We start from the raw sequence: 27,662 nt of genomic DNA on the forward strand, positions 1-27,662 counted from the left end.
AAATATTCATACATATTTTTGTTACATAATGTTAGGTTAAGATGATTGGTAAAAGACTCTCAATCATAATAAATTGTATTACAATGAGATCCTGTAGAGGACGTACAATGGAAATACACTTTTATTTATTTTTTTTTTTTTTGCTGTACACGGGCCTCTCACCGTTGTGGCCTCTCCCGTTGCGGAGCACAGGCTCCGGACGCGCAGGCCAAGCGGCCATGGCTCACGGGCCCAGCCGCTCCGCGGCACGTGGGATCTTCCCCGACCGGGGCACGAACCCGTGTCCCCTGCATCGGCAGGCGGACTCTCAACCACTGCGCCACCAGGGAAGCCCTCAAATTGTGAATTTTAACCTTCTCCCAGGCTGGCAACATGCGGTCGGCTGCTCCCTCTGATGCCGGGCAGTGGTGGCTGCAGCCCCGCCAGCCCCGCCATCACAAGGGTGAACAACCAGTACACTGACGACCATGCTGGACCCAGAGAGCCGCTCTGTTTTTCGCTTTCAGTACAGTATTCCATGAGTTACAGGAGACACTCACTTTACTATAAAATAGGCTTTGTGTCAGGTGATTTTGCCCAACTGTAGGATAATGTGAGTTTACACCGAGCACGTTTAAGGGGGGCGAGGCTCAGCTTTGATGTTTGGGAAGTTAGATGTATTAAATATATTTCAACTTAAGATATTTTCAGCTTACGATGGGTTTATTGGGATGTAATCCCGCTGTAAGGAAGGAAGATCTGTATGTTTAAAAGTTCACAGTATGACAGAATTTATGCCCCTTGCATATTTAAACTTGGGTTTAAAAATGTAGGAATCACCTTAGAATTGTCTGATGATATATATATATATTTATTATTATTTTTTTAATGTTTTCAGGGGCTGCACACGAGCCAGTGCTCCTGGGGCCTGCCGAGTTGATGCTTTCCTGCTTACCAGTCTGCAGGCCTTGGGGGAGAGCTGGGGAGGGTGTGGGCTGACTGGGGAGCAGGGTGGGTTCTGCGGGGGTGGGGGGGCTGGTCAGCCCTCCCCCACCGTCATTGAGGGTCCTCCAAGTTAGCACGTGTGACTGACGTGTTACCAAGACTGTCAGGCCCAGCTGGGTCAGAGGTGGTAGGCCGAGAGGCAGCGATGTCCAAGCAGATGGTGGGCACTGGGTGCTCTCGTGGCGGGGGCAGGTGGGAGGGGCCTGGACTGCAGCTGCCGACGTGCCTTAGGACGGGGTCTGGCCCACAGGAAGCAAGGACACCAGACCAACCTCTGGGCATTGGGGACAGACTGACAACCAGGGAGGACAGCCGACTGCAGCCAGGAGCCCCGGCCGGGCTCACCTCCAAGCGGGGCTGAGGGGCCGTTCCAGATGGGGGTGCGGCTCTCTGGGGCCTCTGGGGACGGACTTCCTCGACCAGAGATTCAGGAGATGGACCGGGACTGGTGCTTGTTAAACAGATTCCCGAGGGAAGGCCTGTGTCCGCACAGAGGCTCGCTGGGGAAAGTGCGGGGCCAGAGGCTGCACACCTGCTGCCGTCGGCAGGTGAACAGGTGAGCGGACAGACTGGAGACCGCCCTGCCATCTGAGGCTGGACTGCAGATCCCATACGGGCCTCTTTATGTGAACCCCTAGCAAAGGAAGACTGATCCCGTGTCAGAAAGCGCAGAGGGGCTGCCAGGGGCTGGGGGTGGGGCGTGGACTGGGGGGTGATGGAGCTCAGAAAGCGCAGAGGGGCTGCCAGGGGCTGGGGGTGGGGCGTGGACTGGGGGGGTGATGGAGCTGCTTTGTCTTGATCGGGCAGTGGTCTGACAGGCGCCCTCACACTGCGCACGTGTGAGTGATACCTCTGTGAAGCTGATTCTCCAGCAGGTCTGGCACGGACCTGGGGAACCTGCTTTTAACAGCATCACAGCTGATGGGCCGATCTTTGAGCTGGCTTTTGGGGACCCTGGTTATTGTGGCCCACACGTTTATTGTGCCTGACCCAGGATGGCGGGGTGGGGAACAGCCTGGTCTCCTGGAGCCGGGGGTGCAGGGAGCCTGCCGGGTGGCAGGTGTGGGTCCAGATGCCGGGCGGCAGCGTCAGGTCTGGTCAGAGCCGTTATCTCTGGTCCCAGAAGGCAGCTGGCCCCAGGCCTGGCCTGGCTGATGTGTGAGTCTGTGCGTTACAGAGGGGTCCCCGCCCACGGGGGCACAGACGCGGGGCTCCCTGCTGGGATTGGAGTGCGGCCCTCCTGCTTTGCACTGCGTGGCCCTGAACAAGTCAAAAAGCCTCTGCGCTTCCTTTGCTCGCCCGTCACATGGGGGCAGTGACGGCGTCCCCCAGGGCAGTGACGGTGTCCCCGGGTTCGTGCGGGTTTAGGAGGCGGTGGCAGGAAGCGTGTGCAGCGCCGCACGTGCGTCCTCTCGGGGCCTCTCGGGGTCAGAGCTTTGGACACGAAGGCGGGGGGCTGGGGCCTCTCGGGGGCTGCGGGCATCAGAAGGCCTGCCCGGGCCTGGGGGGCCGGCTCCCCTGGGGACTCCCACACCTGGCGCCAGGCCTCGGCTCCTTCCCTGTCCTCCCGGGCATCCTCCCCACGTGGCTGCTGGCTTCTCCGCCACCCCCGCCCCTCACGCAGCCACTCGGGGGCCAAGGGCGGACGGAGGGCATCCTCTGGAGTCACGTGGTCTCGTGTCTGGCACAGCAGCCAAGCCCTTGTGCCCCGGTGTGCCCAGCGTGGCCACCCTGGAGGCCTCTGGAGCCCACTCCACTCGCATCCCAGAGAGCGTGGGGCACGTCTCTGGAGGACCCAGCCGCGGTCGAGGCAAGCAGCCACCAGGCTGTAACGTGGCCGGCTCTGAAAGTGCCAGGGCTCCGTCACAGCCGTCTGCTTGTTTCTGTCCACACGAGATTCCAGGGCAGCTCGCGGAACAAGTACAGCCATGAAATGCGAGCCTCTGGCTTCATCTTTGAAACCAAGAAACCAGTGTTGATGGGAAGCGGGAGAAGCTGGCTGAGTCCCGAGGGGTCACCGCTTCTGCGTTAGAGACCAAAACAAAAGCCTTTCAGCTAAAAAAGGGTACAGCAGCTTGGGAGTTAAAAGACAGTAGTTGAAATGTTTTTATAGAGATTGAGTGTGCAGTTTTGATCTTTTAAGTAAGATGCTAAAAAAAGAAAAGAAAAATTACCCATCATGCCTTTACCTAGAGATACTCACTATTAATATTTGTGTGCATTTCTTCTAGTCTTTTCTTTCTTCCTTTCTTTTATGCATGTGTGTATGCGTTGTGTGGTGTGTATGTAATGTGTGTGTGTGTGTTGCGGGTGATGCCTGCGTGCACGGTGTGTCAGCTCCCCCGTCCGCCCCGTACGTACGTCGCTCTCGGGAGGGAAGGGCACGAGGACCCCGTGGGGGGTAGCTGCAGATCTGGGCTCTGGCGTGAGCACCGTGGACCCCTCCTCTGCCCGCAGCCCCTCACCCCTGGGGTCCCTGGCGCCCCACCTGACCGCCGGTCCCGTCTTCGCAGGACGGCCGTTCTCAGTGAAGGGCCCTGCACTCGCTACTGAGCTGTGGCCATGGGCCTGCTTGCCTTCCTGAAGACCCAGTTCGTCGTGCACCTCCTCATCGGCTTCGTCTTCGTGGTGAGTGGGCTGATCATCAACTCCATCCAGCTCTGCACACTAGTCCTCTGGCCCGTGAACAAGCAGCTGTACCGCCGGCTGAACTGCCGCCTTGCATACTCGCTCTGGAGCCGTGAGTACCACCCGCGTGTGCACGGCGGGGGTCGGGGGGCCGCGGACAGTCAGGACGGCCGCCTTTCTGCTGGATGGTCCCAGACAAACCAGTGCAGGGCCCCTGGGGTGAACGCCTGTGGTGGTGAGACGAGACGCGGTGGGCTGGCTCTCGCTCCCCGGCAGGAACCGGGGGCTGCTCCTGGCCAGTAGCTGTAGCGGGGGCGGGGTTTGGCCCGAGCTCTTCACCGGGCTGAACCACGTGACGGCCCGATCCCTGAGCCTCTGGACCCACAGAGGTGGCAGTTCCACGTGGTCTCACGCGGTACTCTGGAGAGTTGGAAACGAGCAATGATAAAGTCAGTTCACCATGACCAAGCCCTAACAGCTGCCGCCGGTACGTGGCCAGTCTTGGGTCACCAGACCCCCAGTCACCCCCACACCAGAGCACAGTGAAGCTCCCCTCGGGCGGCCTGTCATCACGTGTAGATGCTGCGGTACCTCTCTGCAAAAGGCACGGACTCCCACCCGTCTCTTAATTAAATATATGTGTTAGGCATGTACAGGTGTTACCGATACGCCCTTGTGATGTGTGTGCATTTGTACGAACGGGATCAGTCTTCACCCATCAGCTGCACAGAGACTTAGAAGCTGCTGACGGGGGGCGTGGGGGGCCGCTCGCCCTGCAGGTTGGGGTCACGGGGCACATCTTTGGACGGCAGTTTGCCGGTAGTGATGGACAACTTAAACGGTTCTATTTTTTGACCTAAATATTCCACCAAATACGAATGTAACCTAAAAAGAGATCTGCAACAGTACATATGTGTGCAGATATTCTCATGTTACCACTTTTATAGTAACATAAGACTAATATAAAACTGAGCAGCCTAAATGCCCATTAATGGAAGCTAACTGTGGTGTGTCCACTGGATGGAATCCCACACGGCCACTAAGAACAACAGGGAGAATCTCTCTGGCCTGATAGAGAGCCAAGTCCAAGATACATTTTTAAGTGAAAACGGAAGCGATAAAGCAAAGCACAGAGGGTGCTCTGCATTTATTTACTTTTAAGACACGTGTGTGACGTGTCTGCACTTGTGCGTGGCCACCCCTGCTTAGAGAAAGCTGAAGGGTGAACGGAAAACGTAACTACCCCGGGAGTGAAGGAAGGCGGGGACTCATGTTTATTTCATACTGTGTGCTGTGTACACTTCGTAACATAAGAACACGTTTCTTTTACAATGAAGAGAAAATAATACACACGTTACTTCCTGTGGGAAGTGGTGAGTCTGTGTGCCTGTCCCTGTGACCCCTCCCAGTGCAGGAGCAGGAAGACGGCAGCTAAGCGGCCGTAGGAGTGTCCACGCCCAGGTGTGTGCACCACCCCCCCCCCGCGCCCCCGCAAGGCGCGGCAGCCCCGCCTGTGCTTCCAGCCATAAATAGTCTGAACTGCAATAAATAAATAGCATAAACTGAGATAGTTTCCTAAATAAAAGGCCACCTTTGTGTGTGTGTGAGAAGGAGAATTAGAAATCCTACCATATAGGACATACAGGTGAGGTATTTACGAGTATCACCCTCGTGGGAGGTGAGTACATACCTAAAGGGCAAATGCCAACTCGATGAAAACCATAGACTCCACCTCCGGCAGTATTCTGAAGTTAAAACGCTACAAAACAGCCAAACTCTGGCGAATAAAAATTGTAATTGTAATATTTTTTAAAAGTAAAAGCTTAGTGAATGAATGTTACAGGTTAGGTTAGATACAGATTAGATACAGCTAATGAGAGAGTGAGTGAACTGGACATTACTATGAAGAAATCATCCTGATTGCAGTAGAAAGACAAGATGAAAAATATAAAACAGGAGTTAAAAGATGTAAGGGGAGAGTGAAAGTCTATGAAACAGGTCTTGGACTCCTGTACCCAAGGAAAGAATAAGCGGAAGCTCCATTGGAGGAAATGATGGCTGAGAATTTTCCCGAACGGATGAAAAACAAGATTCTGTAGCTTTAGGAAGCAAAGGTATACGAAGCAGGGTATATAAGCAGAAATTCACACTTAGACCCAGCACAGAGAAATCACAAACCACCAGAGACAAAAAGAAGATCTTAAAAACGCCCAGAAAAGAAAGCTAGAACACCTACAAAGATTGACAGACTCCCAGCTGACTCGGCAGAACGTATGTTATCAGAGCCAGAGGGAGTGGGCTGTCTTCAGCCTCGGCCTAGAGCTCTACATCCAGCAAAGTGACCTTTCAGGACTGAGAATGAGATAAAACAGCCTGAGGGAAACAAAAAGTGAGTATATCATCACCTGAAATTTTTTAAAAGAATATTCTTTAGTAAGAACAAAAGCCATCAGAAAAAGTAGGGTCTGAGTTACCAGAAAGACTGGTGGACTGAGAAATTGGTAAGTAGGTAAATCTAAACAGTCACATAAAATAGTAACGATGCCCCAACCCGCGTGGCTGAGAGCAGACAGGACCAGCGGCAGGCAGTCTGTCAGTCAGGAGTGGGGACAAAAGTTAGGACTCCATCATTCTCGTATTTGTCAGGAAGACAGCAGAGATCTTTCCTTAAGACTGTTAACTAAGTATAGGGTAGAAAACAGAAGTCAAACATAACTTCTAAACTATTTGAAAAAGATGGATTAAAAAAGCAAAGACAAATTCATTTTTTAAGGCAAGAAAGTATAAAAAAGCACAAAAATAAGAAAACTTGAGGTAGAAGTTACACTTGAGGTGTAAAATCCTCCAATATTTGGAAGGAACACAGGTGCCCACTGAACCCACATGCTGTGAGAGTTTCCCCCAGGACCTGGTGAATTTGGGGGGCTTCTCCACTTGTCCATTTCTTAAATACACGAGCAGGAGTCCTTCCCGGATTTGAGCTGGTGAAAGCTTTCCCCGATTCCGTGGGCATGTGGGGTGAGCGAGGGTCACACAAATGTGGAGACCAGCGGTCCCCAACCTTTTTGGCACCAGAGACCGGTTTCGTGGACGACAGTTTTTCCGCGGACGGAGGGCAGTAATGCAAGCGATGGGGTTCGCTAGCGGGCCAGCCACTCGCCTCCTGCTGTGCGGCCTGGTTCCTAACAGGCCGAGGACGGGCACCGGTTTGCGGCCCGGGGGTTGGGGACCCCTGGTGTAGACGACCCTGAACCACTGCTTTCTTTTCAGCTCTGCGAGCATCCCTATGTTCATTCTGTGTTGCCGGTGTCTTTTGCTGTCCCCCCGAGCCCAGGGTGACGCGTCGTCCTCAGGCCCGAGGAGTCTTCGTGCTGTGTCAGGGGCACAGATGTGGAACCAGACAGCCTGGCTGGGGCCCTGGCTCCCCGCTGACCTCAGCCAAGGCTCTAACCCTTCTCGTCTGTGAAATAGAGACGGCGCCTCTCAGCTGGACCATCAAGGTTAAATTAGCGCGTAGAATGTACGCACGACACTGTTCAGTAAGCGATTACCATTAGTAGGCACGTTTGAATTTTCCAAAAACTCATTCGTTGGAATGTGCAGAGCATGGCTTGCTCATGTGTGTTAGGGCAAGCATATGTTCGAATGAAGGAAATCACAAAAAAAGTCCTCATTCAAAATATTCTCCAAATTGACCGTGAGCACATTCACAGCGCCAGCCCCGGCCGCGTGTGTAGCGATCTACGATCTATGATCTACGAGAGACCGATGTGACTGGAAATGCGCTGAGCAGCCCACCGGGCCATGCTGGCACCTGGTGGAACAGAGCTGCCTCGACACGCCGCTTTCCTGCAGGCAGCCCTCTGCTGGGCTCACTCTCCGGGCAGGGTGGTGGGGGGGGTGGGTAAAATGCCTGCAGGGGCTGCCTGTGCTGTCTTCAGTTCAGTCCTGCTCACCAGCCCCACCTGGGCCAGACCTCTCGCTGGACCAGAAATGCCCAGGTCCCAAGTGCGGCCGGGGGAAGGCACCCCGCCCGCACCCCATGAGCACTTCCTCCCCTGCATCCTGGCTGCTGGCCAGAGCTCCCGCCCATAGAAGCCTGCCGTGTAGCGAGGAGGCCGTGTACCCGTGCAGGCCGCCCAGGGATGAGCGCACAGTCCCATGCAGTGGTCCTCGTGTGCCTGGACGGTGCCACGGGGTCGCAGCTCCGGCGTCCTTTCCACCTGTGAGTGGCCAGCGGATGTGGTCCGTCCCCCGCAGGTGGCAGCTCTGAGCCGGCGCTGTGGTGTCCTGCAGCGTGATTTGCAGGTCATCCTGGGAGGCGGTCGTGGAAACAAGGAGCCTTTAGATGCGGCGTCAGTGCCCACGTGAGTGAGGCACGTGTTGTCAGGCCTAAGTGAAGAAATGACTTTGAAAGGTAGCTTTTTTAGAAAATTCCGTGTCTGTGGGGGTTTTAGACTCGCACCCCTACTCGCTTCGTCCAGGGCTTCCTCCATCACACACAGGGACGGCCGGGAGAGCCGGGTTCACTGGGGTCCTGAGCACCCCCTGCGGGCTCTGCATCCTCCCCAGAGGACGGCTGAGGTCCCTGCTCCTTGGACGAGGGGCCCGCAGGTCGGAGCAGCTCATCCAGGCCGCCACCCTCCCTGCCGGGTGATTTTTACGTCAGTGGGTTGAGGCTGTATTGATTCCTCTCAGACTTGTGGTGAGAAAGCATCGCAGGATTTCCCCATCAAAGAGACGGCCACACCGCAGCGTTCACTGCAGCATCGTTCACAATAGCCAAGGTGTGGAAACAACGTCAGTGTCCATCAGCGGACGAACAGATGCGCAAAATGTGGTCTCTGCGTACAAGAGAATCTCATTCAGCCTTTAGAAAGGAAATCCTGCCGTATGTGACAACATGGGTGAACTTGGAGGACAAGATGTGGCGGAGCCAGTCACAGAAGGACAGACTGCGCTTGTCCTTCTTATGTGAGGGGCCTAACGTAATCGAGCTCAGGGAAGCAGAGGAGAGAATGGGGGCTGCCGGGGCTGGGGGAGGGGAAGGGGCGAGCGCTGTCAGGTGGGTGTGCAGTGCCAGTTACACACAGTGAGTAAGTTCTAGAGGCCCGCAGTTACCAGTACTGTCCTGTCCACTCGGAATCTGTGAGGAGGGTAGGCCTCAAGTTAAATGTCCTCACTACAGGCTTCCCTGGTGGCGCAGTGGTTAGGAATCCGCCTGCCAACGCAGGGGACACGGGTTCGAGCCCTGGTCCGGGAAGATCCCACGTGCCTTGGAGCAGCTAAGCCCGTGCGTCACAACTACCAGAGCTGTACCGTGAGCCTAGAGCCACAACTACCAAGCCTGTGAGCCACAACTACTGAAGCCCGTGCGCCTAGAGCCCGTGCTCCGCAACAAGAGAAGCCACAGCTCGCCTCAACTAGAGAAAGCCCACGCGCAGCAACGAAGACCCAATGCAGCCAAAAATAAATAAATAAAATATATGTCCTCGCTACAATAATGAGTAAACCCTTCCTTGTTCCCAAGCACATTGCTTCAGAAGCAATGGTTTCAGTCAGCCACAGGCTCTTACTTGACCAGCTGACACACGGAGGTTCGCCCAGGCCTCCGTCATCGAGAAAGGGACAGGAACAGGCCATCGCCAAGCTGCACGCAGGCCTGTCCCAGCCCCGGTCCCCGCCGCCTGGGTGGGGTGTTCACCAAGCCCCCAGCAGCTGCCTGTGCTTCCGGATGGACGGCTCAGCCTAACCTTGGGCCTCTTTATTTCTTTTTCTTTTAATGTTTATTTATCGGGCTGTGCCGGGTCTTAGTTGCGGCATGTGGGATCTAGTTCCCTGACCAGGGATCGAAGCCGGGCCCCCTGCGTGGGGAGTGCGGAACCTTAACCGCTGGAGCACCCGGAAAGTCCCTGTTTCCGTCTGCTTTGTAATTCTTAAACAGCTATCGGGGGGGGGGGGGTGAAATTCACCCATTTAAAGCATGCGGTCCGGCGGTTTTAGTGTATTCATAGAGTCATGTGCCCATCAGCACAGTCTAATCATAGAACATTTTCACCCCATAAAGAAGTGGTCACACCCCCATTCTGCCCCCTCCCCAGCCCCGGCAGTCACTATTCTGCCTCCTGTCTCGGTGGCTTTGCCTCTTCTGCACATTTCATGCAAAGGGAACCATGCAGCGTGTGGTCGTGTCTGACTCCTTTCACTCGGAGCTCAGTGTTTCCAAGGTTCGTCCACACCGTAGTGCGTGTGAGGCCCACGTTCCCGCGTCACTGAAAGACGTCACCCTGTATGGATACGCACTGCCTGTTCGTGTGAGGCCCACGTTCCCACGTCACTGCAAGACGTCACCCTGTATGGATACGCACTGCCTGTTCGTGTGAGGCCCACGTTCCCGCGTCACTGCAAGACGTCACCCTGTATGGATACGCACTGCCTGTTCGTGTGAGGCCCACGTTCCCGCGTCACTGAAAGACGTCACCCTGTATGGATACGCACTGCCTGTTCGTGTGAGGCCCACGTTCCCGCGTCACTGCAAGACGTCACCCTGTATGGATACGCACTGCCTGTTCGTGTGAGGCCCACGTTCCCGCGTCACTGAAAGACGTCACCCTGTATGGATACGCACTGCCTGTTCGTGTGAGGCCCACGTTCCCGCGTCACTTCAAGACGTCACCCTGTATGGATACGCACTGCCTGTTCGTGTGAGGCCCACGTTCCCGCGTCACTGCAAGACGTCACCCTGTATGGATATGCACTGCCTGTTCGTGTGAGGCCCACGTTCCCGCGTCACTGCAAGACGTCACCCTGTATGGATACGCACTGCCTGTTCGTGTGAGGCCCACGTTCCCGCGTCACTGCAAGACGTCACCCTGTATGGATACGCACTGCCTGTTCGTGTGAGGCCCACGTTCCCGCGTCACTGAAAGACGTCACCCTGTATGGATACGCACTGCCTGTTCGTGTGAGGCCCACGTTCCCGCGTCACTTCAAGACGTCACCCTGTATGGATACGCACTGCCTGTTCGTGTGAGGCCCACGTTCCCGCGTCACTGCAAGACGTCACCCTGTATGGATACGCACTGCCTGTTCGTGTGAGGCCCACGTTCCCGCGTCACTGAAAGACGTCACCCTGTATGGATATGCACTGCCTGTTCGTGTGAGGCCCGCGTTCCCGCGTCACTGCAAGACGTCACCCTGTATGGATACGCACTGCCTGTTCGTGTGAGGCCCACGTTCCCGCGTCACTGAAAGACGTCACCCTGTATGGATACGCACTGCCTGTTCGTGTGAGGCCCACGTTCCCGCGTCACTTCAAGACGTCACCCTGTATGGATACGCACTGCCTGTTCGTGTGAGGCCCACGTTCCCGCGTCACTGAAAGACGTCACCCTGTATGGATACGCACTGCCTGTTCATGCATCAGTTGACGCACATTTGGGTTGTTTCCCCTTCGTGGCTTTGTGACTAACGCTGCCTTGAAGGTTTTGCACAGACATCTGTCCTCACTTCTCTTGGGCATCTACCTAGTGGTGCCATTGCTGGGTCCTCTGGTTACCCTGTCTGGAACATAGTTTTCCAATGCGGCTGCACCTTTTACGTCCCCACCAGCAGCGTCAGGGGTCCTAGGCGCCCTCTCTGCACCAGCACCTGCTATTTACTGTCTGTTAGATGACAGCGGCCTGGTGCGTGTGACGTGGTTGCCTCGCCGTGGCTTTGGCCTGCACTCTCCCGACGACTGGTGATGCCGAGCATCTACTCGTGTGCTTGCCGGCCATCTGTAAATCCTCTTCGGAGACCGTCTGTCCAGGGCCTCTTGTCTTTTCATTCCTTGGGTCTTTATTCGTGCCTTGAATGCCGGCTGGAAGTCGCCAGGCTAACAGGTTCATCCCAGGGGGGGAGTTTGCCGCTGTTGACCTGGCCTGCGTCCCCTCAGAGCCCTCTCTGGTCCGTTGATGAAGCTTATGGCGAGCATGTCCTGGAGCTGACCTCTTTATGACCCCTCCTCGGACTGCCCCGAGGGTAGGAGGGACCGCGGTTTGTGGTTGGAGAGTGTTCAGGTATTACCTGAGAGTCGGCCTTCCGTCCAGTCCCCGCCTTGTGTAGAAAAGGAAGTGCAGACGCCAGCACATGGGGTGGAGCTGTGTGTCCCCCAACTTCCACCTGGGCTGGTGGGGACACTAAGTGGAAGGAGAAACCAGGCCCCGTGCCGAGTCCCATCCAGTCCCCCACAGCCCTGTGAGGAAGCCACTATTGTCTCCTGTCAACAGGGAAACCGAGGCTCAGGCAGTCAGGCTCAGAGCCCACTGTCTAAGCACTGGGCTGTCCTGCCCCATCAGGCTTCCCTGGCCTCCCTCCCCAAGGGCCAGTCTCCGGAAAACCGATGGCTCGGTGTCCAGCAAACAAAGGACAGGCTGTCTGGTGGGCGTCCTGAGCCTGGGAGCCATACTTCCTGGTCTGAGGCCACCCTCCTCGGGCGCCTGGCCGTGGTGGGTGTGATGCTGGCTGGCTGTGGGCCTACAGCCTCCCCTTCCTGCTCTGCTGGGGACTGAACGTGTGCTATCCCGTCAGTGCAGAGCACCTGTGAGAACTGCAGTCGGACATGATGATAAAGGTATCCACCTAAACTCTTGTAAAGAGTAACGTGGGTAAGGGTTACAGTACTTAACGTACATAAACTGAGGACCCCTTTGTCGCCCGACGAGGACCCTAGTTTATTCGTCTATTTCTGTGTTTTTAAGCTTCCTCTGAAACTTCCCACAGAGCCCCGGGCTCTGGGCTGAGATTGGAACTCCACCACTTTTTATCTGTGCTTTGGGAATGATGTAGCACTAACCCAAGTCGCCTGAGGAGTAGATGACTTAACGTGTGTAATTTACATAGCAGAGCACGTGGTATCCTGCCGGTATTCAGTAACTCGTGGCTGTTGATGATAACAGTAATATACGCTGATGGTGCATTCTCTCAATAAGCGAATGCTTTGCTCACCACGCCATCCTATGGGGCATTTGATTTTTAAGAAAAACGAAGATCTGATTTTTAAGAAAAAATGGTTTAAGTCCTTTAGATATGTTGGTCAGAAAAACTTCCACCTAAAACGGGTTCCCTCCTCCATCTCTTCTGCGTTCGTTTGACTTCTCCCCTGACTTTTGCTTAGAGAAGCGTAATTAGAATTTCAGAAAACTTTATTTTAAACATAAACATAAACCATCAAAACTCATTGCTAGCCGAAAATGCCAGTCGGGCCGATCCCGTACAAGCCCTGCCCACGTCAGGGAGCAGAGGCGGGGGGCCCGGCCCGGAGTGCGGCGGTCCGCACCTCGCCGACGTCCCTCCCTGTGTGTCCTCAGAGCTGGTCATGCTTCTGGAGTGGTGGTCGCGTACGGAGTGCACCCTGTTCACCGACCAGGCCACGGTGGGCCACTTCGGGAAGGAGCACGTAGTCATCATCCTGAACCACAACTTCGAGATCGACTTCCTCTGTGGGTGGACCATGTGTGAGCGCTTCGGCGTGCTGGGGGTGAGCGATGTGGGGTTCCCGGGAGGGAGTGGGCTGTGAGATGCGGGGGTCGCAGGAGGGTGGGGTAAGTGACATGGGGTCCCAGGGAGGTGCTGGCATGGCTCCCTGGGGTCTGGCCTTCCCTCTGGTTTAGCCCCTGGTCCCTCCAAGCGAGGAGTCCCAGCATGGCTGACCTCAGGGCACCTGGGACTGCAGGCTGCCCCCAGCTGCCTCCAGCTGCCCCAGGGCTTGCTCATGAGACCAGGTGTCACTGTGTTTCCTCTCAACTCCTTCCTCCCCCGCTTGGCTCAGCTGCCTCCGATGAGACAGGATGAGGGGTCCCCTGTGGTGGAAGCGCAGTGCGTGGCGGCCCTGGCATCTTCCTCGGGGAGCCCCGGGCCTGGCGGCCAGCGCAACCTCTAGGTCCTTGGCTCCCCTGCTGCCCGCCTGCCCGCGCTTTCCCCATCTGGTGGCGCCTGCACTCTGGGTCCATGCTTATCTAGAGCGTCACACTCAGAGGCGGGGTCTCCCAAGGACAGCCGGTCCTGGGGGTGGCCTGCGGGGGCGTGCCCTCGGGGACCTTGTGGTCCTGATGCGCCAGCTGCTCTGCCCTCCCCCCAGAGTTCCAAAGTCCTGGCTAAAAGGGAGCTGCTTTACGTGCCCCTCATCGGCTGGACGTGGTACTTCCTGGAGATCGTGTTCTGCAAACGGAAATGGGAGGAAGACCGGGAAGCCGTCATCAAAGGGCTGAGGCGCCTGGCTGACTACCCCGAATACGTGTGGGTGAGTGAGGGGTGAAGCCACACGGACTGTGTTGTCTTGAGTCTCAGGGGCGCAGCCTGAGTTCTTAGTGGTGAGCCGGCAAGAGCCTCTGAGCACCAGGGAAGCTGTCTGAGGAGGGCGGGGCCCCGCCCCTCTGAGCCTGCAGGCTTGGGAACCCCTCTTGGACCACCTGCTTCCACCTGCCCCAGGTGGGACCCGCCGCGCCAGGGGCACCGCCGCCCCTCACACCCGGCCCCACTCAGAGCAGAGCCTGCTCGGCTGAGCCGGGGGCTCCCTGGAGACGTTAGCGGGCCGTCTGCCCAGCGCCCAGGCTGTTCCGCCGAGTCAGGGCTCAGGACAAGCCCTCGTGAGCGATAGTTCTGTGGGTCGACGTGGACTTCAGTTGTTAGAAGGTTTGCGCTGTACTTAAAACAGCCACCCTTCAAGGGCAGGGAAGGGCCCTGGGGGCCGGGGCTCTGGTGGTCCTTTCTGAGCCCCTGGATGGAGTTATTTGATGGACAGCCATCTGAAATGATCGGTATCGATCGGTTTGCATATCAGTTCCGGTCTCTGACGGCAGTTCCTTATTTGGTGTCTGTAACTCACCAAGGCAAAGGGATAGAAGACTTTGTTTTCCACTCGCCATCGGAAGGCTGCTGCCTAGGGATACCTTGTCTCACTCTCTCCGGGAAGTGTCTTTTCATTCCCTGAGAACAGGTGCAGGGCTGTTGCTGTCTGTGAAGGAGTCGTGGGCGGAGTGTGATTGCGGCATCTCTGGTCATGCCCCGCTCTGGTCGCTGGGGGGCGACATTTCCCCAAGACTTTGCCGCCAGGCGGGGGCACGTACACGGGCGATAAGGAGCCTGTCGGGCTCCAGTCCCGGTCGCCAGCACCGCCCTGACCTCCGTCCCCTGTCTGTGTCTTAGTTTCTCCTGTACTGTGAGGGCACGCGCTTCACGGAGAAGAAGCATCGGGTCAGCATGGAGGTGGCCGCCTCCAAGGGGCTGCCCGTCCTCAAGTACCACCTGCTGCCTCGGACCAAGGGCTTCACCACCGCGGTCCAGTGCCTCCGTGGGACAGGTAAGAGCCACCCGCTGGGACTGTCTCCAGCCCAGGCTCCAAGCAAAGCAAGACGTGAAGTCAGTGATTTGCCAAAAACCAGATCAGTGAGTTCCGTGTAAAATACAGGATGCCAGTGGCGTTAAAGGGAGAACTGAGTACTCAGATTTACATGTTGTAAGATTCTCGCATCATTTTTTGAGGTGATAAAATACTAGTTAGTGGGAAACAACTAAAATGATAATAAAAAAGGTATATAACTGAAAACCTTATAAAGGAAAAAATATATATCCAGTTAATCCAAAAGGAAGGCAAGATGAAAGGGACAAAGGACAGGATGGATAGGAAACGGTCTCTTTAAACACGAACGTGCCCGTAAGTACGGTAGATGTGACTCAACTAAATGCCCCGATAAGAGAGGAGAAGTGGCAAAAGGAGCAATCCAGGTCAGGAGCCACGGTGGCCCTGCTGCAGAATGTCAGCTGGCACCTGTCACCCTCTGTCCCTCTCCCTGCAGTCGCAGCTGTCTACGACGTCACACTGAACTTCCGAGGAAACAAGAACCCGTCTTTGCTGGGGATCCTCTACGGGAAGAAGTACGAGGCGGATATGTGTGTGAGGTGAGCAGACAGGTGCCCACAGGGGCGGGGCTGGCAGGTGGGTGGGACTGGAGCCAGCTCCTCCCACCTCCTGGCTGCCTCCCGGCGGCCCCCATGTGGAGGTGGCCGGCATTCCACCCTCCAGGGCAGGCATACGGTGGGGACAGTACAGGGCAAAGGAGTGGGTGCGACTTACAGGAGGAATGTTCCAGAAGCTCCAAGGGAGGCGTGACCCCTCCCACTGGAGGGAGCAGAGGCTTTTTGGAGGAGGCTTCTGAGCTAAAACTTGGACAGCAAGTAGGACTTTCATAGACAGGAGAAGGACAAGCTGTCCCCGTCTGAATGGGATGCACATGTGTCCCCCTTTTCATGGTGTACAGCCACGCAGACCACCTGGGAGAGAAGGTGGGGTCAGGGCCACGTGCTGGGCTTCGGGCTCCTGGCTGCCTGGTCTGAGCTGGGAGGGTCCACCCAGCCAGCCTCCACCCCATTGGCTCAGAGGCAGCCCCGCCCGAACTGAACTGGTGAACGCAGGGCAGCTCTGGATGGCCCCCGTGGGACACTTTAGGATGCCCCAGAAGCGAAACTCAGCCCGAGGAGGGGCCCCATATGGCCCTTAAAATGTCCCCAGGTCATCAGAAACTATTCCCGTTGGTCTGTGCCGTGAGCATTTATTGCGTGTCTGCTGTATGCATAGGAAGGGGGTAGAGGGATCAGAGAGAAGGGAGCTTCTGAAAGGATTCACTGCTGCAGAGGCAGAAACCTGCTCAGCGGCCGGGGCTCCAGGCGCCACTCCAGGAGCAGAGGGAGGGAAATGACAAAGTGACCGTCTTTCTCTGCAGTTTGTTGGGCCATAATGGGAGAGGCCACCTGCACCCTGTCCTCCCACCTCCGGGGAAGCCCTTGTGGCTGACTCCACCCCCTCCCTGCCCCCCCACGGTGCTGACCTTTCACCCCTGATAGAAACCCCGCATCTCTCTGAGCTGATCAATGTAGGGTGTCCCTCCCGAGGAACATTACGGCCTCACGCTGCACTGCTTATGGAGTGACTTTTGCTGGCACTGGTGGCTTTGGCCCAGAGGGGCAGGGATCTCAGGGTCAGAGGGGAACAGAATCCCTTTGGGGTTCCATCCCCAGTGACTCGTGGTCTTGGTGAAATGTCCAGACGTCCAGGGCCACCGGCAGAGCCTGAGGCTCCACTAGGAGAGCGGGCTCCATGTCTGTAACACAAGATCAAGGTCAGGGACTAGGGCTGCGGCCGGAGGTCGCTGAGTCTCTCCGCCACGCCACTCTCTGACGCTCCATGTTTTCTGCCTCGTGAAGAGAAGATAATCCACCCAGGAGTCTTTTTACCTTAAGGCACAGCCTGGGGGCTGCTCTATTCATTAAGTGGTGCTCTGACCTGATTCCAGCTCCAGGCCTAATTCCAGGCAGGCCTTCCAGGTCCATGTGTTGTCTGGATCGTCCTGTTTGAACTCGCCAGTCTCCTGTTTCACTCACATGTGCCCAGAAAGGCAGGACGTTCCTGTGTGTATAAACCGCATAGCCCCGTCTCTGTGTCGGCCCCGTGTCGACCACTGACCGCCACCGACTTGGTGTCCATCCTGCTCAGTCTGACCCAAGGAGGCTCTGACCGGCCCTCTTTCTTGAGAGCTTGAGCCAGGACGAGTTTAAAAAAAAAAAATACCACTCAGTTCTCCTGCCCCAGTGTAGGAAGTTTCCAGGAATAATTCTGTGAAGATAAACAGGAAGCTGGGTGGCTTTTTCCCTCTGACGTTCACAGAGGACTAGCTCAAAGTCACTGTAGGGTCTCCTATTCCATCCGGGGATCAAGGGAGAGCCCAGGACCCTTGCCCTTAGTTCTCTAGAACCCCGGGCCGGGGGCCGACCACTGGTGGCCAACAGGGAACGGGTGATTTTTCTGGGGCCCTGGATGGTCCCGGTCATCCTCACGGGAGCCCTCAGAGGCAGATCCTGCTCTTGTCCCTGGCTAGGAGGGCTCTGGCAGCCTTAGCCACCCATGATCAGAGCTGGTAGGTGGCAGAGCTGGGGGAGCCCGCCTGGTCCAGCTGCAGGCCAATGCTCACACCACCCTCCATCCAGGCTATAGCGCCCCTCCACGTGGGCACCCAGCTCCAGCTGGAGAGGAGTGGTGCTTTAATCTGCTCGTTTTCCCCTTCGTTGCAGAAAATGTGAGGCTGTATTTCACCCAATCGTATTTTAATAAATATATTCTTAGAGTTTCTGAAAGTTTCAACTTACTGTTTTGTATCACCACACGGGTGTCTTGAGTAAAAGCAATATCCCAAAACATACCTGTAATCAAAGAAGACAAGGTTCCCGTGAGCCAGTGGAGTTGGGCCTCATTTCCCCGGGGGCCTGAGACCGGGCCAGGGCCTTGGGGATGGTGACTTGAGGCTCTCCTGTGTCCATGCTGGCAGTTGGGGCCAGCGTCCTCAAAGTGGAGTCAACTCCAGAGTTGTATTTATGTTTTATCTCATCATTTAAAACTCTTATTTTGTATATTTTGTCCTGCATATAACAGATATACAACAGAACCTGTATGTGGTAATGTGAAATCAGGGGAGAACAGTCACGTGAGTTTGACACTTTGGGCCGTCGTCCCTCTGTGGACAGACCCCTTCCAACTTCCTTCCCTTCCTGAGATGGCACCTGTGGCAAACCCTTCAAGCGCTGCTTCTCACCGTGTACTCCTGGAGGTCCCCAGCACCTTTCGGGCCCGCAGAGTCAAACCGTTTTGTTTACAGGAGGTTCTAAGTCTTCTTCTCTGAGTGCACAGCGGAGTCTCCCAGAGGCTGCGTGACATGTGGCCCAGCATCGCTCGCATGTCTGGTTGCGTGTGTGCTTGTAAAACTGGGAAGTTTTACAAGATGGATGGTAAAGATGGATAGGTATAACCCACAAAATCCAAAGCTCTCAACTTTTAGAGACAAGAAGGTAGGGCTTTGGGCTTTTTCGTGGCGCAGTGGTTAAGAATCCGCCCGCCAATGCAGGGGACATGGGTTCGAGCCCTGGTCCGGGAAGATCCCACATGCCATGGAGCAACTAAGCCCGTGCGCCACAACTACTGAGCCTGCGCTCTAGAGCCCGCGAGCCACAACTACTGAGCCTGCGTGCCACAACTACTGAAGCCCACGCGCCTAGAGCCCGTGCTCCGCAACAAAAGAAGCCACCATAATAAGAAGCCTGTGCACCACAACTACGGAGCCTGCGCTCTAGAGCCCGCGTGCCACAACTACTGAGCCTCGCTCTAGAGCCCACAAGCCGCAACTACTGAGCCTGTGCGCCACAACTACTGAGCCTGTGCTCTAGAGCCCACGAGCCACAACTACTGAGCCCGTGCGCCACAACTACTGAGCCTGCTCTCTAGAGCCCGTGTGCCACAACTACCGAGGCTGTGCGCCACAACTACTGAGCCTGCGCTCTAGAGCCTGCGTGCCACAACTGCTGAGCCTGTGCGCCACAACTACTGAGCCTGCACTCTAGAGCCCGCAGGCCACAACTACTGAAGCCTGCGTGCCTAGAGCCCATGCTCTGCAACAAGAGAAGCCACCGGAATGAAAAGCACCACACCGAAGAGTAGCCCCCGCTCACCGCAACTAGAGAAAGCCCACGCGCAGCAACGAAGACCCAACGCAGCCAAACATAAATAAATAAAAATAAATTTATTTTAAAAACCAAAAACGTTGAGGTCCTAAAAACATGGAGATTTGCCTCTGGCCGTGGACTTTTCTCGTGGCTCTGCTCTCACCCTGGGCCCTCTGAGGTGGGCAGCCAGCCCCCGGGATGACCGCGGTCCCGTGTTAAATTACTGTTGCTCACACGTGCGCTCAGCGGCCCCTCCTGGCGATCCCGAGGTACTACAGTTGCCGTAGAAAGCGGTCCTTGTCCTCCTTGTGTTACCGGGTAGACGCCTCCCCTTGTACGAGGGGCTGGTAATTCAGCTGGCGATAGGGCTTGTACAGAGGTCAGTGTCATCATTGACGCCAGCCGTTTGTTAATTGAGATTAAAGTTTCGAAATCTCGAAAATGCTTTTCATAATTGAAGCAAATGGATTTCATTTGTGAAACACAAACTCTTCTTTGCCTCATAACAGACACTCAGCCGTGGTCACTCCCAAAGAACAAACTATTAAGAAAGACCAAAACTGCTTAATGAACGGTCAGTTTTCCCAACGGAGCTGGGGGCGCAATCTGCTTGGCTCAGTGCTTCTGGGTGTCCCCGGGCGAGGCTTCCGCGCTCCCGGGCACATGAAGCACCTCCCGGCCCCTCCGTGGTTCCCTGGAGTCCCACCGGGCATGGGGGAATGCCCGAGAAGTTACTTTGATGTGTGTGTGTCTTTAGAAATTGAGAGTCAGATTTGAATAGAAAAGGCAGGGCTGACAAGTAACCCTGATGTATAATGATTTATTTTTCCTCTTTTCAGTTTGATGTCATCTGGTAATTCAATTTGCTTTCAATCTTCTTAATAAAACAGGAGATTTCCTCTGGAAGAGATCCCGCTGGATGAAAAGGAAGCGGCTCAGTGGCTTCATAAACTCTACCAGGAGAAGGTAAGGGCGCTCAGCTCTCCCCACACCCACCCTCTTCTCGGGGTCTCACGAAGAGGTTTCGAAGGGGCAGCTAACAGGGCAGGCAGGTGGCACATTGGCTTCCTCTGGAGACGGGAGTGCTGTGCCACTCTCAAATTCTTCTTTCCAATCCTCTTCTTCGTCTTTCATTTTTCCTAACTTTTGAGGAATTAACAAACTAGAGAAAAGTGTAACGGATATCATAATGCCTGTATAACCATTGGCACTAACATTTTATCACATTTGTTTCATTTTTTCATGTAAAAGAAATTAGACATATAACACTCACTATGTACGTGTGTATGTGTATATATGTGATTTAATAGGTAAGGCACAATATAGATGATGGGACAGGCTTCTTAGGATGACCCCACCCGGTCCCTCCTCCATCCCCCCCAACATGCCTCACCCCCGCCTTTATACTGTGTGTATAAAGTTTATTTTATGCACACAAACAAACAGGACACTAGGTTATCATCTTCAGCAACAGGGGAGGCTTGGATAATCAGAAAGTCCTTCTAGGATAAAACACGTATCCTTTTAGACGCATTGACAAGTGCTGAAGAAAGTAAGGGAAATCTCTAGGGAGCAAAAGAGGAGGTGGGACTGAAATCCAGGTGGGAAGGCTGTGAGCTGAAGCTCCAGGAGTTTGCTGGTCCACCCAACCTGAAGGCTTGAGTTTTAGTGCCTACACGGAAGCAGAGAACAAAGATTTGACCTCACTTGGGGCTGCAAGTTGGAACTGAAGACCCTGATGAAGCTGGGACCCTCTGGGAGTTTTGCCCTCAAGTGGTTAAACTGGAAAATGTAACTGCCAGCATAGGAAGTGACTCTGAAGGTGCCTTCCCCCCACCCCTCCAACCCCTCCCCCCCCCCCCCCGCCCCGGTCTCTAAACGCCTCCCTGGTAATTCATAATCACAGTCCTCACGCAGCTGTGGGGGTTGAATTCATACTAACAGCAGAGCTCAGAGGATCCGCATAAGAAGCGGTTTTAGGTGAATCTCTCTAGAGCCCCTGAGAAAAGCACGTGGAAAACTAGAAGAACACGACTCCAAACCTAAGCTGCCCGAGATTCCTTCAGAAAAATTCTGCTGGAGAGGCACTCATAACCAGAATCCACGATGGGCGAGTACAACAGACAAACAGATAAATTAAACCCTCCCGAAACTTCAGCTAATGGAACTGCCAGGGAGACTCAAATCAGTATGTATGAAATGATTAAGCAAAAAAGAAGGGACTGAAAACAGAAGAACAAGACCGATTAAAAGATGAGACAGATTTGAGAAAAACCAGGTAAAATGTGTAGGCGTGGAAATCTACTAACTGACGGCAAAATCTTAGTTAACAGATGAGACACAGCTGAGAGATAATTAGTGAGCTGGCAGGTTTTGAGGACGTTACTCAGAATGCAGCACAGAGGAAGAGAAAATGTAAAAAGGAAGTTTAAAAGATCCAGGGGATAAGCAGAGGTCCAGAGTGTAACAGGGAGTCCAGAGGAGAAGGTGGGAAGAATGGTGAAGAGCAGTTGTCAGAGATCACCATAATACTTCTAGAATTGGGGCTCCCCTGGTGGCGCAGTGGTTGAGAGTCCGCCTGCCGATGCAGGGGACGCGGGTTCGTGCCCCGGTCCGGGAAGATCCCACGTTCCACGGAGCGGCTGGGCCCGTGAGCCATGGCCGCTGAGCCTGCGCGTCCGGAGCCTGTGCTCCACAGCGGTAGAGGCCACAACAGTGGGAGGCCCGTGTACCGCAAACAAAACAAAACAAAACAAAACAAACTTCTAGAATTGATGAACATGGGTTTCGTCAGCTTCAAGAAACCCAAGTCTGGAATAGGATAGATAAAAAGAATGTATATAATGTACATATATGTGTGTACACATATGCACACATATACATTATACAAACATACACAAGATAGAGTAAACCCAGAGAGAGAACAAAGAAAATAAAAATAGCATAAATTATTTAAGCACAAAGCAAAGCTACAAAAGAGTGAATCTACTGCACCAAAAGCTTTTCTTTAAAAATATTAATAAAATAGAAAGCCTTGGGCAAGACTGACCAACTAAACAAGAGTGCCGGCATTAATGGGAACAAAAACGGTGACACAACCGAAGAGCAAGGAGTGAAAGTAGTATGAGAGCAGTATGACAACTTTATGCTCCTGCATTTGAAAACTTGGATGAAATGTGTGATTTCCAAGAACAATAGAACTCTCCAGAAGAAAAGGAGACCTAAATAAAAAGGACTGGAGTGTGTGTGCGTCACATGACGGATGCGCGGAAGACGTTGTATGCACGAGGCAGCAGAAGACCATGCATCTCTGGATCAGGGTCAAGTTTTAAAAGTTTGAAGGGACTTCCCTGGTGGTCCAGTGGTTAAGAATCCACCTTCCAATGCAGGGGATGTGGGTTCGATCCCTGGTCGGGGAACTAAGATCCCACATACTGCGGGGCAACTAAGCCCGTGTGCTGCAGCTACTGAGCCCACAGCGCTCTGGAGCACATGCGCCACAAGTAGAGAGAAGCCTGTGCGCCGCAACGAAAGATCCCACGTGTCACAGCTAAGGCCCGACGCAGCCAAATAAAGAAATATTTTTTTTTTTAAAGTTTGAAACTCTTACAAAGAGTGACATTTGCAATCAACAGTATTTGTTTAGCAGGAAATGAGAAATAACCCAGAAGTGCATTATTAGGAAGTGGATACATTGTGTGTGTGTATTCATTTACCTGTGGTTCAGTGAAAATGAACCAACTGCACGTTATCAATCTAAATGAATCTTGAGAAAGTAGGCGTAAAGAAAAGCAGATTGCAATAGGCGTACAGTGTGACGCTATTCACAGAAAATGACCAAGCGCGGGCGCCGTACCGTGCATTATCGTAGAGGTACCCGAGCACGGGGCTGCAGGTGTAAGCCCTTCCTGGGGATGGAGACCTCCCGCTGAAGTGTGATGGCTCCTGGCGGGGATGGGACCACAGGCCTTGTCTTCATCTCTAAGGGTTACTTTCTAAAACAACCTGCTGCAAATACAGCAAGAGACACAACTGATTTATTTGGGTATTTTCTATTATTTGCTGTTTTTCCATACTATTGAAACATATACATTTTTTATCGCTTTTCGTGTCACTTATATTGTAATTTGCATCAGGGACCACACTGTGTGTCACGTTCTCCCATTTATTCTGTTTTTAGTGACCATTGTTCGTTACATCTTTCAGCGTTGACATAGCTTTAATTCACCCCTTTAGATGCTGTGCTCCACCGCGTGTGTTTCCCATGTGATGACGCCCCGTTTTGGCTAGTCGTCTTCCTACCTGTGAACATTTATGAACTATTTATGAACTTTCTGCTGTTCCCCACGCAGCAGGGCACGTGTGGGAGCGTTTCTGCCAGATGTTAACGCTGTGACTGGTGGTAGGAGGCTCTGGTCCCTTGTGAAATGTCTCTAAGTTGTGCTTCAAAGAGCCTGCCCGCTATGTCCCCAGCCGAGCACGAGAAGCCCTTTCTCCCCGTCTTGTGAGTAAGGGGTCTGCACCGCCTGCGGCCCCACTGCCCCCTGCCAGGGAATACGCAGACCCTGAAGCAGCCGAACTGGGTGCTTTGGTCCTGCCGTAACACACGTGTTTCCGGAGACACTGACGCCTCTGGTCACTTACCAGTGAGCTCCGGCCGTAACGTGGAAACAGACCTCGGTGTCACCAAAGGGCCTTGAAGGTCATTCCAGACAGCTTCCCCATTTTGCAGATGTGGGAACTAAGGCCCTGAGGAGGAGGTGACTATCCTCTGGGTGGAACTGTCCCCAGGTCTCCCGGCCTCTGCCCCCCGCTATGCTCCCCCATGCTTGCTGTGCTCACCAGGCGGGGTCGGTGAAGCAAAGGGGCCTGTAATGACAGAGGGCCTGGAGCGCCCGGGGGCTGGGGCGAGGGAGGGACTGGAAAACGGTGAGGGAGGCTGGAGGTGTTGATGGTTTAGGTGGGGTCAGTTTCTCTAAAGTTCCACAATAAGCATGTTCAGCAGAGGTTAGAAAGAGGAAGGAGGAGCTTGGTGGAGCGAGGCGCCAGGGTGAGGAGAAGGGACGTGATGTCTGAGTGACACAAGCAGCAGTGTGTGTGGCAGGTCCCTCCCCAGGAGAACAGGGGTGTGTGTGTGTTTTATTCAGGTGATCAAAAGGCCTGTCACAAACTTGGTGCAAATCTGTAAGCACAGTGGGCTCTCCTGCGGGGCTAGGTCCTGCCTTCTTGTCTCTGGGTGGCCTCCGGGCCCCGTTCACCTGACCCGTGAGCTCGCCGAGAGCCCCAGGGTGCCCCTGCTTCCCCCCCACCCACCCCCCACCCACCGACAGGTGCTCCAGGAGCAGAAGGAGGGCATGGCCCGTCTGCGTGGGGCAGGTGGTCAGAGCGGAGCCGGCCGAGCGAGCGGGCTTGAAGGTGTTCTGGGGCTGCACAGGGGAGGGCCTTCTGGTGGGCGCTCATGTGGTCGCCCGGAGGGTACACACGGGCATAAGGGTCGCAGTGGCTCCTGACCGCACAGGACCTGTGGTGCCCGCCCCGTGCCCCGTCGACCAGCAGGGACAGTTGGTGCCTGACCACAAGCCGGAAGAGGCTGCGAGGCTGGGTGTTTGTTAATGCCCCTGCCCTGTTTTTATGTAATACACAACACAGCTGTAGAAAGCTAAATGCAGAAAATAAAACAGAAAAAAAACGAGGACAGGTGAGATTTACTCCCCCGGGTAACACAGATGGTGTGGGTGTGCATCTTTCCAGACTCCGTCCTAGACAAATATATAGGCGTATGTATTTTTACTTAAGAGGAATTGTGTGGCACTTAACTCCTTTCAGAAAACAAACTATCGTGAGTGTATCTCCTGGTTAGCATGTGACGTGTCGTGGCCACAGAGAAATCTATGTCAGCGTCGCAGTTTCTCCGGCAGCTGGTGCTCGGTGTTGAGCGTGTGTCCCGTTTCCCTGTTGAGGGTGCTCTCATGTCCTCACCCGGTCCTCTGTCCTCCCATCATTAGCCACCAGGACACGAGGAAGGAGAGGTTAAATAGCTTTCTGTGGGTGACAAAACCAGCGGGGGGTGACGCCAGGCCCCTGGACTCCCAGCAGGTGGTGGCCGCCACCCTCGCCCTGGAGATGTCACAGGAGACAGTGAGGGGCCGGCCGACACCGCAGTCCTGGGTGTTGAAGGTGCGTGTCGCGCACCAGGCACCGGCTGATAATTTTCCTGGGAAAGTTGCCCTGTCGAAGGGTTTGTATTTTTCAAGCTTTCGGTACAGGCCACCGAGGTTCTCCACGAAGGTCATGCGAACTGCATTTCCCACCCGCAGCCTGCACGGCCCGTCCACTTTATTTATAGGTCGAGTCACTTTTCACTGTGGGGTTGTAACAACAGCACACTGGTCGACTGTTTCAGGATGCGCTGCAGGAGATGTATAACCAGAAGGGTGTGTTTCCGGGGGAGCAGTTCAAACCCGCCCGGCGGCCGTGGACACTCCTGAACTTCCTCTTCTGGGCCACACTTCTCCTGTCTCCTCTCTTCAGTTTTGTCTTAGGCGTCTTTGCCAGTGGGTCTCCTCTTCTGATCCTGACGTTCCTGGGGTTTGTCGGGGCAGGTAATGAACGGGCGTGATGGCGCGGCTTGAGGTTGGGAGTCTTCCATGTGCCGGCTGCGGCGCCCAGGCCTGGAGATGGTCACCTGGGAGCCAGGATGCAACCTGAGCCTTGCCGGCCTCAGAGAGCTGCTCTGGCCACTGAACCACAGGGCCGTGAAGGCCACAGCCAGATTCCAGGGCCATCTGTCCAGAAAGCTGGCCGGCCATCCGCCCGCCTGGCATCTCCTTCTAAGAGCTGTGTGGGGAGGGCCTGGGCCACCGGTTTGAGCTCGGGCAGTTAGGGGCGTGGGCTGGTGTGATGGGCTGAGGTTCCCGGGACACTTTCGAGGCCCTGCGGCCCTGAGTGCACTGCTGGGCACCTGGTCTGTCGGGCACCTGGCTGGGCACTACGGCCCTCAGCCCTGGCTGAGAACTGCACCCCGCAGCGGGCGCACACACCCCCCACCCCGGGCTGGTGGGGGAGCAGAGCTGGCCGCCTCCTGGGACAGGCTGAGTGGGCAGGGCAGGGAGGGGCAGAGGAGGGGAGAAGGCCGGCCTGCCCCCCCCAAGGGAAGTCTGAGGCCGAAGGTCCGCCCGCCCCCATGACGATTTTTCCAGCTTGCCATCAATCAGTCTAACCTCACCTGTTTCCTATTTTAAAGCTTCCTTTGGAGTCCGCCGACTGATAGGAGTGACTGAAATAGAGAAAGGCTCCAGCTATGGAAACCAAGAATTTAAGAAAAAGGAATAATTAACGGCTGTGATTGAACACACATACACCTGACCGTGGGATCCAATTAACTCAATTAAAAACAGAACAACACACACAGAGCGGGGGCTGGGAAGAAAAGACACTTAGAAACTATTTTTCTTATTAACTGGTGACTAATATTGACCAATAAAACTTGAGCCAAGAGCAAAGCAGTCGGAAGACCTGCGGATGGAGACAGATGCCAGCCTCGCACCTGCGCGTCCGCTGCCGGCAGAGCGGCCCGGGGGACCCGCTCCCGGGACAACGGGTGTCACCGCTGCCGTCTCTCTAGAGCTCTGCCTGACAGGGAGCTTTTGGATGCTTTCTCTTCTCACACTTAGATCCAGTTTTTGGTTTTTATCCGTTATCTCGGGAGTTTCCCCCTGCCCCTCGCCTCCTCCCCTGTTCTCCCTGCAAACTCTCTTCCCCCGTCGCCCTGGGGACGGTGTGCGCGGGTCCCGGCGTCCCCAGAGCACCCGCTGGTCCCGACCTGCTGGCACCTCGATTCCAGGCGATGGGGGCGGGGCTTGGGGACGTCCCCTCGGCGACAAGCACACTGGGCGGGGCTGGCGGCGGGACACGCCCCCCGGTCGTTTCCGGAGCGTCCTCGCGCTTCCCACCTAAGCCTGCCTGACACACCTTAAATCGGTTTTAAAGCGAGTGGAGCCCGAGAACGCGGTGAGATGTCGAGTCCTTCCCGTGCCTGGAGCTCAGCTCCTCTGTCCCACCCGGTCACCCCGCCGGGTGCAGGGCGGCCCCCTCCCCAGCCGGCCGGAGCCGGAGGCGCTGTGTGCCGGGGAGACCTCCGCCCGCAGCCCGCAGGACCGTTGGATTTTTGAAAAGGCAGTGTCACCATCACCCTGTCTTCTAAAGGAGACTGTTAACACGGAGCTTTTAGAGATTTTATTTTCACAGTTGATCTGTTGATGGCTCTCAACTTCCTGATGGAAGCTGGAGGTGGTGAGCCTTCCCCTCCGCTGCCACCCCCCTTCCGAGCAGATGCACTTGTCCTGGGGGAGGGTGACCGGAGTGCCCTGACCTCGTCCCCTTCAGCCTGCTGCCCTGGTGGGAGCCGTTTCTTCCTCAGAGGGAGGTATTTCGTGCGCGTTTGGCCGATGGCCTGGCCGGGCTGCTGGGCAGAGTGGGGGGACTGGGACGCCCTCCCCGCTCCCGCTGCAGCCCCGCACTCC

The 27,662-nt window shown here is 55.1% G+C and overlaps 1 protein-coding gene across 1 annotated transcript; it reads left to right on the forward strand.

Annotated features, from left to right (window-relative positions):
• The first annotated feature begins 3,497 nt into the window (after nucleotides 1-3,497).
• Nucleotides 3,498-26,638, forward strand: AGPAT3 (1-acylglycerol-3-phosphate O-acyltransferase 3). Its single transcript, XM_065876121.1, has 8 exons — nucleotides 3,498-3,724; nucleotides 12,963-13,132; nucleotides 13,733-13,894; nucleotides 14,800-14,953; nucleotides 15,450-15,552; nucleotides 20,031-20,106; nucleotides 25,544-25,742; nucleotides 26,384-26,638. Exons 1-8 carry the CDS (start codon nucleotides 3,547-3,549, stop codon nucleotides 26,470-26,472), a joined length of 1,131 nt encoding a protein of 376 aa, XP_065732193.1. The 5' UTR covers nucleotides 3,498-3,546; the 3' UTR covers nucleotides 26,473-26,638.
• Nucleotides 26,639-27,662: the final 1,024 nt, after the last annotated feature.

This window comes from Phocoena phocoena, chromosome 4, assembly GCF_963924675.1.
Source record: "Phocoena phocoena chromosome 4, mPhoPho1.1, whole genome shotgun sequence".
Taxonomy (NCBI): Eukaryota; Metazoa; Chordata; class Mammalia; order Artiodactyla; family Phocoenidae; genus Phocoena; species Phocoena phocoena.

Excerpts from the sequence above, each read along its gene's own strand:
- AGPAT3 (XM_065876121.1), top strand. The coding sequence starts at position 3,547 with ATGGGCCTGCTTGCCTTCCTGAAGACCCAGTTCGTCGTGCACCTCCTC. Across the intron at positions 13,133-13,732 it reads AGCGCTTCGGCGTGCTGGGG|AGTTCCAAAGTCCTGGCTAA; the intron begins GTGAGCGATGTG and ends CCCTCCCCCCAG. Across the intron at positions 20,107-25,543 it reads ATAAACTCTACCAGGAGAAG|GATGCGCTGCAGGAGATGTA; the intron begins GTAAGGGCGCTC and ends CGACTGTTTCAG.